The sequence below is a fragment of the Parasteatoda tepidariorum genome, chromosome 4 (genome assembly GCF_982258835.1).
Source record: "Parasteatoda tepidariorum strain Cologne lab strain chromosome 4, Ptep-v5.0, whole genome shotgun sequence".
Lineage (NCBI taxonomy): Eukaryota > Metazoa > Arthropoda > Arachnida > Araneae > Theridiidae > Parasteatoda > Parasteatoda tepidariorum.
In genome coordinates, this window is record NC_141758.1 from 73,803,151 (window position 1) to 73,814,073 (window position 10,923).

At 35.7% G+C, this 10,923-nt stretch overlaps 1 protein-coding gene across 1 annotated transcript; it reads left to right on the forward strand.

The window, feature by feature from the left end:
• The first annotated feature begins 8,038 nt into the window (after positions 1 to 8,038).
• LOC147811061 (uncharacterized) lies at positions 8,039 to 10,067 on the forward strand. Its single transcript, XM_087162209.1, has 2 exons — positions 8,039 to 9,034; positions 9,117 to 10,067. Exons 1-2 carry the CDS (start codon positions 8,039 to 8,041, stop codon positions 10,065 to 10,067), a joined length of 1,947 nt encoding a protein of 648 aa, XP_087018335.1.
• Positions 10,068 to 10,923: the final 856 nt, after the last annotated feature.

Sequence of the window (10,923 nt, forward strand, 5' to 3'; positions counted from 1 at the left end):
AAAAACTATCAATCACTTGAAAAATTTGCTGTAGTTGTAGTTTATTTACGTCGCACTAGAGCTGCACAATGGGCTATTTTATTTTATTTTTTATTTTATAACCGTCGTTGAACAGCCGACCCAATTTAATGGGTTTACGACTACTATTGTTCAACTCCGTAGCCTTGTAATTTTGAACCAATCCAGAAGACAAGGAAACTCCTGGATCAGTACCCCCAGAGGTATTGATTTGTTATGGGAACATGGAGGACTTTGAGACTCGACAGATTTAACGTGCATCAGTCACCATTTACTACACGGGGAGTCTTCGGCCGGCGAGAATCGAACCCACGACCTCTTGGTCTTGGGCCCAGCGCCCTACCGACCAGGCTACCCCGGCCTACAATGGGCTATTAGCGACGGTCTGGGAAACATTCCTGAGGATGATCCGAAGACATGCCATCACAATTTTGATCCTCTGCAGAGGGGGCGGCATCCCCGCTTCGGTAGCCCAACGACCTGCACGCGAAGTCGAGCACTTTACGGTAGCACAGTTTAACGAGGACCAATACCGCACACCCTCGGTCCCTACGCAGACTGAGTGGTCACCCACCCGCACACTGACCACAGCCAGTGATGCTTGATTTCGGTGATCTGCTGGGAACCGTGTCTTAACGATCAGTCCACTGCGAAACACTGGAAAAAAAAGTAAGGCGAAAATACTGGACCGTACTCACTAACAACAACAGAAAATAACTCTCCTATTTTCTCATCATACACCAAATCATAGTCTTGAGGGAAGCGCTCCCACCCTCATGCCAGTCTGTAGATAAAGCATGGGTTCCTGGCCACTTCGGGATTCTCGGCAATGAAATCGCTGACGTGCTTGCAAAAGCAGCGCTCTCCAGACCGAGAATTTACGATAGATTTACCATAGAAGATACTTATCAATCAATTAAACGAATCCACCAACTATCCAGGCAATCAACCTTCAAGAGTAGCAAATACAGTTATTTTCTTCATCTGAGCCAAAATAAAAACGAACTTCTACCCCTCTCCAGCAGGCACCAAGACGTTATGTTCCCTAGAATCCGCACTAGATCCTATCCAACTAAAGCAAAGTTATTCCGTTTTGGACTTGCTCCGGACAACAAATGCAACTGCCGTTCCATCTCCGATATTGATCACACTATTCTAGAATGTCCTCTTTGATCAACAACGCACCACCCTAAAAATACAGCTAGGACTTGGGGCGTTATCGTTTTCATACCTTATGGACACAACGGACAAACGCAAGCTACAATATCTTATGCATTACCTAAAATCTATCCACATACTATAATCATCCACTTATCTCCGCTACCTTGGACATAAGTGAGCTATAAGTTGCAAATTACAAAAAGCTCCAAAACAGATCGTCGAAAATCATCATCATCTGCTCTGTCTATTAGACCGATCATCGGCAAAGTAAAATTCATTTTGCTATCCTGCCGATGAAATTTTTAACCAATCATAGAGCGTATCTGTCCACGTGACTTCCCGATTTTTTTTAAAAAATTTATTTAGCTCTTGTATATCATAGTTAAAGCAGTCACGATTTTTTTAGGATTTTGATTTTCTTCATATGAAAAATTAGAAAAAGCCATTCATGAATTTGAAGAAAAAAAACGACCTTCTGGAAAAGAAGAGCGAAAACGTTACAAAATGCTTCAAAGAAATTTTAAAAAATTTGAAATATACATGGTGGAAGAATTCATAAAAAAATTTACGAATTGCTGTCGCCAATTCAAGTAAGTAAATTTTGTATTGTTTAATTAATTTTTAGAATGTGTTATTTAAAATGCATTATTCAAAATGTGTTAACTGAGTAGCAACATCACTCCTGTTTTAACCATGTGAAAAGTAACTATAAGTACCTTGTAGAGAACATTTTTAAAATTAATTTAACACTCTTGTTTCATATGCTCTGACCTGCTATGTCTTTTATTTTATATTTGTGTTTGCAAGCTTATAAAGTTTAGTTTATTAATTTTTATATGCGTAGTTTGTTTAAAAAATTTTTATTTTCCGGAACTTTTACTGAAAATTGTCCAGCTGCTGTCTTCAGATAATCAATTTTTGGAGATAAAATGAATGAATGAGGATCCTGACCATGTCCTCTCAGAATCTTTGCTCCGTTCTCTGCCTAAAGAAAGCCTGCTGAGTATCAAGAGAAAGTTCAAAAATATATGAATCTCCAAGTATCTATATTTCTGTTCCATTTCATATATGTAAAAATTATGCCTACATTTACTCTAATTATCTCCATTTTCAATCATAATATTTTTTGTAAAGTTAAGAAATTATTTTGTTACTCAGAGTGATTTACACTGACTTATGTGTGAATATTATAATATCTATTCGAGCTTATTATTGTTGCTCAAACTGTTGTTAGGAGAGATTTCTGTATCGTGATCTGCGACAGAATAATCGACAAGTCTTGGAAACTTTCGGGCAGTGGCCCGGTGGAGTAGCAAAGAAAAAAACATCACAGAAAGGAACTAACTCAAAAGTTATAACTTGTAGCCATCCCTGGGCAAACATCTACATATATTTTTAGAAAAGAAATTTGCAAGTTTAAAATCTATTTGGCACCTTGGTGATTGTAGTTGGAGCGCCAGATCACGATACGGAAATATTCCCTGTTTTTTTTACCTTGACATAATGTCAAGGTGTATTTTAGTTATTTCCTTGAAGTCTAGTAACTTTTCAGATGCAGTTCTTACTATAAATTTTATGTTTACATTTACTTAACCCCTTCTTCTTCTTGCTTGAGCTTGTCAGATATGTGGCACCTCTGCACATGTTGCATTTTGTACCATGCTCCAAGCCCAATTTTTCCTAGTTCCATTGTCTTGGGTCGCCTACTTTGTTTATATAGTCTGACATTCCCTTAATGGAATTAAGGTGAAGCTCTTTAGGATATGGATTGCCTAAGATAGTGAGACGCGTGAGGGTGAGGGCATCACATTCGTATAGGATGTGATGTGCTGATTCTACCGCTTCACCGCATTTCCGACATATTGGTTCTTGTTCGAAAAGTCCTAATCTATGTAGATATTTCCTGAAATGATAGTGCCCAGTGATGAAGCCTACAATTGATTGAATCTTCAATCTTGGGAGCCTAAGAATTACAGAAGCAATTTTTGAAGAAGGGCTGCTGATCATGCTTTTAGCATGTTTTTGTCCAGGAGAATTGTGCCAAACTTTGTTCATCTCCTGTTTTTCCCATTTTAGGACAGCCTTCTTTGTAGCCTTCATATTGATTCCACAGAAGGGCTCCGTTCCTATTAGATTGAAAAAGGATCCCTGTTTTGCGAGTTCATCAGCTCTTTCGTTACCATTAATTCCCATATGCCTTGGTACCGAAATAAGAATGATTTTATTCCTTTTAGGAGATTCTTGCATTCCAGAACAATTTTTGATTTGACTTGAAATGAGTAAAGAGCCATCAAGGCTGCTTGATTGTCGCTGAAAATAAGAATCCGCTTACCATGGTAGCCTTTCTTAATATTTATCTGCAGACAGTTTACGACATATATGGCAGTACTTTTACTTTCGTTACTTGTACCGCCGGTACAAGTAAAAAGTACGTACTTTTACTTGTACTTCGTTACTTTTTAAATTTGGTACTTTTACTTGTACTTTCGTTACTTTTTTAGGGAAAAAGTACAAGTATTTGTAACGGAAATGTTGAATGAAATCGTTACTTTTTTCTAAAACTCGGTAAGCGTTCGAAAAAAAATCCAATCGATATCCAATCGTAAAAAAATTATATATGAAATATAATACTGCAGTACCTTCTAGTGCTCCCGTGGAGCGCTTATTCAGCGTGGCTAAGCACGTTCTGAGAAATTCTCGTAGCAGACTCAGTGACACCACTTTCGAAATGCAAATATTTTGCAAAATGAATAAAAATATTAATACACAAGTTATTTTCATTCATTTTCGAGTTTTATGCATATCTAATACATTTTAAATAAAAAATGTTGGATTTTGTTATTACGTTTTTCAATTTTCTTTCTGAACTCACTAATAATACATTTTTGTTTTAATACATTTTTTACAAAATACATTTTTACCTAGTACATTTTTTTTACTAAAATTATGTTTATGCCTGACCTTGTCAAGGAACGCCCAGTCAAATCTCTTAGAACTTCAGAACTATATTGAAAACTATTATAATTACTATTTTAACTCTTGAAAACTCTAAGGTATTAATTTAGCCGCTGATACTAAAATTCGTTTAGAAATTTTAATTATGCCGTCAGGCAGAAATGTTCGGAAAATGATTTTCTCGCATGACTTCAGCATTAGCCATTGCTGAAAATAAAAATGTAGACTGTTCTGTTTCAACTTATACTGCACATTCAATTATTTTTTACTAGCTCAAAGATCACAAAGCTATCTGAAACCCCGTGTTTGCTTTGTTTATGTTTGTGCTTTCAAAACGCGTTTCTATAGAGTAAAACAATTTTAAATCAATGGTAATTTAAATAAATAAAAATAATAAACTGTTGAAGCCGGTATGTTGCTACGCCCGTTGGCTTCTTGGCGTCATTGTTCTCAGCCAAGAGTCAGTTAATGTAAAACAACCAAAGAGCAAACACGCTCGTGGTTTTTGCATTCCCGCAGCGCTACCAGCGCACCCGCAAAATAAATAATTTACAGTCCACGTTGTCCAAGTTTGATTTTATACACCCCGCAAGCTATCGCACAACATCTGGTCCGAACGATCAGGAGAGTAAAGATCCAGTATATCGCAAATTTACAATAAAAATCCCGCATTCATTATTGGACCACGCATCGCATTGGAAATAACGCAGTATATCTCCAGCCATCGAATTAGTGAAAGGTAGGCAAATTTTCATCATTTATTTACCGCATAATTTCATTTAATAAATAATGGATAACATCGAGAAATGTAGAAAGAAACGCGCTACAATCAGAACTAGCGCTACAAAACTAATAACAAAAGCAGATACTATAATACAAAGTGACACTAAAGAAATAACAGAACTAAATGAAATATCTGAGCAATTAAGTCAAAAGGAGAGTATTTTGACATCATTAAATTCTGAAATTGAAAATTTAATTTCGGTTCCAGCAGAATTCGAAACTGAAATTAGCGCTAGCGAAGAATACAGCGAAAAAATCATCAGTGCTAAGTGCAAAATTAAAAATTGCTTAACCTATTTAGAATCAGTTAATCAAGTGAAATTAACTCCCGCAAGTTTTGTAAACAATAGTGTTAGCATAAAATTACCAGAAATTCCGCTTCCGAAATTTTCGGGTAAATGTGAAGAATGGAGTACTTTCAAATTGCAATTCAATAATGTTATTACATCCAATAATCAGTTGACAAATGCACAAAAACTACACTATTTAAATTCAGCTTTAATCGGAGAAGCTAAAAATCTTATTACATTAGATGATACATTCACTTCATTATATACAGCTTTAGAAGAAAGATACGAAAACAAAAGGTTAATAGTAGAATCTCACGTTAAATCAATATTAGATATTGAAAAATTAACGCATGAGTCGTCTAAAGACTTACGTAATTTAATTGATTGTGTAAAGAAAAATATAAGAGCATTAAAAATTTTGGAGTATAATCGCAATGATCTTTCTGATATTTTTGTTTTAAATATAGTACTTCAAAAATTGGATAGGGAAACTCGAAGGCAGTATGAATTAAATATTAGCTCAAACGATGTTCCTAAATTAGATGATTTATTTTCATTTTTGGAAAAACGATCTCAAATATTAGAAAATGTTAGCAAAACCACTCCTTTAAGATTTAAGTTAAGTCAAGAGAGAAATCCAAAAACGAAAACATTTCTAATTAATAAAAGTGTAACTCAATCATGCATTTTGTGTAAAATGAATCATCCTATCTTTAAGTGCGATTCTTTTTTGAAATTGAATAGTCATCAGAGAAGTGAGCTGGTATCAAAACATAAATTGTGTTTAAATTGCCTAAGCAGTCAACACAAGTTATTGAATTGCAAATCGAAACATTTATGCTACATATGCCACTCAAAGCATAATACACTACTCCATAAAGAACGCGAAACTATAAACAATTCTGCGGTTTTGGCTTCTTCTCAGGGTCATGATCTCAATCCCGAAGCAGCGGTATTTAATATTCATCAACAAAATAATGAAATTGTTTCTGCTTCTTTATCTTGCATCAATTCGAAAAATAAAACAGGGCTTCTTCCGACTGTTTTAATTTGGGTTTTAAATCCTTTAAATGGATCTTATATGCAATGTAGGGCGGTTTTAGATTCAGGCAGCATGTCGAATATTTGTACTGCTAATTTCGCTAATAAATTAGGTGTACCTCAAGAAAAAATAAATTATCGGGTTTCGAGTTTGGGTGGAAACGAAACTACAATAAGATCAAAAATACAAGCTACAATTTGTAATGGTAATAGCTCTTTTTTGAAAACTCTTGAATTTTTTAGTGGTATCCAAAATTACCGATTTTCTTCCTGTTACATCCTTCAAAGTAGATAAGTTAGAAATTCCGCAACAATTAGCAGATCCTAATTTCGCGGTAACTGGAAGAACAGATATGCTTTTAGGCGCGGAGGTATTTTTCGAAATTATCAAGGCTGGAGATATCCGCGTTGCAAACAGTGACTTGGTGTTTCGCAATACTGTTTTTGGATACATTGCAACTGGAGCAATAAATACCCGCACTCCAGAAATTCACTGCGGTTTCATAACCACTCAAACAGAAGTCGAAGACTGCTTAGAAAAATTCTGGAGAATAGAGGATATAGACTATAAAATGAAAATTCAGAGTGAAGAAGAAAAGTATTGTGAATCACATTTTCAGAATACTTATCGCAGAGATGAGCATGGACGATTCATTGTACAGATGCCAGTTAAGGACGTTGAGCGTTTAGGAGAATCCAAAGACTTAGCTGTGCGACGTCTGAATCAACTATGGAAAAGATTATCCAGAAATCAAGAATTGCAAGATTTATACAAATCATTTATGCAGGAGTACTTAGACATGAATCATATGGAAAAATATGATGATAATGAAAGCAATTCCGGTAATCAAATTACCTATTACCTCCCACATCACGGTGTTTATCGTCCAGAGAAGGCAACCACTAAGTTACGTGTTGTGTTCAACGCTTCATCAAGTACCTCAACGGGTGTGAGCTTGAATGATGTCCTTTTGAAGGGGGACGTGGTCGAGGACATTTTCGAAATCATGACTCGATTTCGTAAACATAAATATGCTTTCACGGCAGACATCCAAAAGATGTTTCGACAAATCAAAATAGATCCATCACAGCTTGATCTTCTAAGAATTGTTTGGAAAGATTCAGAGTACGCAAAACCTGTAACATTCAGACTCAAGACAGTCACTTACGGAACTGCTTGCGCTCCATTTCTCGCAATCAGAACTCTCAAGCAGTTGGCTAAAGATGAATCACGGTTTCCACTGGCATCATTAGTTCTTTTGGAAGATATTTATATGGACGATATCGTTTCAGGTGCTCAAAGTTTAGAAGGTGCTCAGAAAGTGCAACAGCAGCTGAACGATATTCTAGCAACTTGTGGAATGTCTCTTCATAAGTGGAACTCTAATTCAAGGGAGTTAAGGAACAGTTTACCATTAGGTGACCCAGCAGAGCATGATTTTGCATCAGAAGTTGATGCGAGTGTCAAAACTTTGGGTGTAAGGTGGAATTCAATTGAAGATCAATTTACATTTAAAGTATCCATCCCAGAAATGACCACCAAATTCACTAAGCGTGAAGTGCTGAGTTTTATAGCAAGACTGTATGACCCATTAGGCCTTTTACAACCTGTCATCACGAAAGCAAAGATGTTTCTCCAAAAATTGTGGGTACATAAACTGTCGTGGGACGATCCCCTTCCACCACAAATCGCAGGTCAGTGACTTAATTTTGCATCTTCTATGCAACATATAGAAACTATTCGCATTAATAGATACATTTTAACTGACTTTTTCACGAAAACTGTTTTAATGGGTTACGCTGATGCCTCGGAATTAGCGTATGGAGCTGTGGTTTACATGTATTGCCCAGGCCTAGCTGAATCAAACACTTGCCATATTATTGCAAGCAAATCTCGTGTTGCACCCATTAAAGTAATTTCTATACCACGTTTAGAACTATCAGCTTGCTTACTTCTTTCTCAACTTGTAAGAAAGGTTTATAATTCTCTTAAAATGGACATTAACGAAGTTATTTTGCATACAGACTCAACCATCGCACTTGCATGGATTAAAACGCCAGCCCACCAGCTTAAAACCTTTGTTGAAAACCGAGTCTCCAAGATCCAAACCTTGACTGAGAACTACCAGTGGAGACATATTTCCACTCATAACAATCCCGCAGATCTCATTTCCCGTGGCTTGAATCCTCAAGAACTTTCCTCATCAGACTTGTGGTGGTCGGGTCCGTCTTGGATGAAAAGTGGTGAAATATCGCATTTGGAGGAAATCTCTCTCTCAACAGACGCTCTCAAAGAAGAACGCAAAAAGACATCGTGCTTGATTGAAACAACTCCTATTGACTTTCCGATCATTTACAATGTTTCATCATACGTTAAGTTAAAAAGAATTATAGCTTGGTGTCTCCGCTTCATAATGAACTGTAAATCTCCGAACAATCGCATAAATGGTTATTTAACTAGTAGTGAGATAAAACTAGCTAGAAACGTTTTGGTCAAAATAGTCCAAAAACAAGAATTTCCAAACGAATATCACCAGCTAAAAAATAGCAAACCAATTTCTTCGAGTAGTAAGATCCTCTCCTTGAATCCGTTTTTGGATGAAGAGGGCCTTATCCGTGTTGGCGGTAGGTTAGAAAATACACAATTATCGAATGAAAGAAAACATCCTATTCTCCTACCGAAAAAACATCACTTAACTAATCTAATTATAATTCATTATCATGAATCCTTCTTGCATGCTGGAGCACTTTTACTATTATCAGTTATTCGCAAAGAATTTTGGATAGTAAATGCTAGATCAGTTATAAAAAAAGCAAATCTGGAAATGCATAAAATGCTTTCGATTAAAAGAAAAAACCGCGACACAGATAATGGCTCAATTACCACCTTCAAGAGTAACGCCTTCTAGAGTATTTTCCAGGACTGGTCTGGATTATGCAGGTCCATTTTTTGTGAAACCGCGATCTGGACGTGGAGTTAGATCAGTTAAAATGTACATTTGTATATTTGTGTGTTTCGCGACAAAGGCGGTGCACATCGAAGTTGTTGGGAATTTAACAGCTGAATCATTTATTGCAGCTCTAAAAAGATTTGTTGCACGAAGAGGAAAACCAAATGAATTATTTTCAGACTGTGGTTCAAATTTTGTTGCTGCAAATAAGGAAATTAATCGAGTAGTTAAATCTCTTCAAAAAGAAGAATCCATCCATCAGTATTTTGCCGATGAGCAAATTAAATGGCACTTTAACCCACCTTCAGCACCTCACTTTGGAGGAATTTGGGAAGCTGCTGTGAAATCCGCAAAATCGCATTTGAAAAGAACAATAGGTGATCATAAATTGACCCTTGAAGAGTTTTTAACTCTTACTGCACAAATTGAATCCTGCTTGAACTCTCGTCCTTTGTGTCCAGTATCGGACGATCCCGCTGAGCTTTCAGCACTTACCCCAGGACATTTCCTTGTGGGAACCGCTCTTTCCTCTATACCAGAAGAGAACCTTCTAAGCGAAAACATATCCCCATTAAAACGTTGGCAGTTGACTCAAAAACTTTTCCAGAATTTTTGGAAAAGATGGGTTAACGAGTATATTTCCAGCTTACAGCAGCGCCCCAAATGGTTGCGAGAACAGCCTAATTTGAAAATTAACGATTTAGTTCTCATTAAAGAGGACAATATTCCACCTTTGAAGTGGAAATTAGGGCGTATACAAGAAGTTTTTCCTAGTGCTGATGCTAAGGTAAGAGTGGTCAGTGTCAAAACTGAGACTGGAACTTATAAAAGACCCATTCACAAACTGTCAGTTTTACCTATTGACTGATTAACTTTCTTTATTTTATTTTAGACTTTTACTTTTCTTTTTGTTTTGTGTTATAGTTATCCGGTTTATACCAAGGAATCTATACATCTGTTTATAATTATATATATTTTAATTTTATGTATGTTGCATTAGTTTTTTATAATTATCTTTTTATTAGATGTGTATAGTTTAATTTTGTTTTTTGTCAATTTATGTGCAAATTTTGAAACTATGTTTCAAGGTGGCCCGGTATGTTGAAGCCGGTATGTTGCTACGCCCGTTGGCTTCTTGGCGTCATTGTTCTCAGCCAAGAGTCAGTTAATGTAAAACAACCAAAGAGCAAACACGCTCGTGGTTTTTGCATTCCCGCAGCGCTACCAGCGCACCCGCAAAATAAATAATTTACAGTCCACGTTGTCCAAGTTTGATTTTATACACCCCGCAAGCTATCGCACAACATAAACTAAAAATTAAAATCAATAGATAAAATTTCTTTTTCGTGCAAATCCATAAAAAGTTTGATATTAAAACGATTGTATTATAAAATTATATTATACGATTATATTATAAAATTATATCATAATATTCTTCCGAATTTAAAAATAAATTAATGTCCATAACTTTCAAAATTAAAAATAATTAAATAAATAGCAACAATTTTGCAAAAACAATAAAGAACATAAGAATATTATTCAATGAAATTTTAGGTTACTTTGAATTTTCACTTTCCTAGAAATGTACTTTTAAATCGTTACTTTTTTTGTTTAGTACTTGTACTTTTACTTGTACTTTTTACTCGTTACTTTTTTTAAAAATACTTGTACTTTTACTCGTTACTTTTTAAAAGTAACGTTGCCATATATGGTTTACGATAGCA

Bases quoted from the DNA above. Each gene is read 5' to 3' on its own strand.
- LOC147811061 (XM_087162209.1), top strand. From the start codon at position 8,039: ATGGGTTACGCTGATGCCTCGGAATTAGCGTATGGAGCTGTGGTTTAC. The intron at 9,035-9,116 runs GTAAATGCTAGA...ACCGCGACACAG, and splicing joins TTCGCAAAGAATTTTGGATA to ATAATGGCTCAATTACCACC.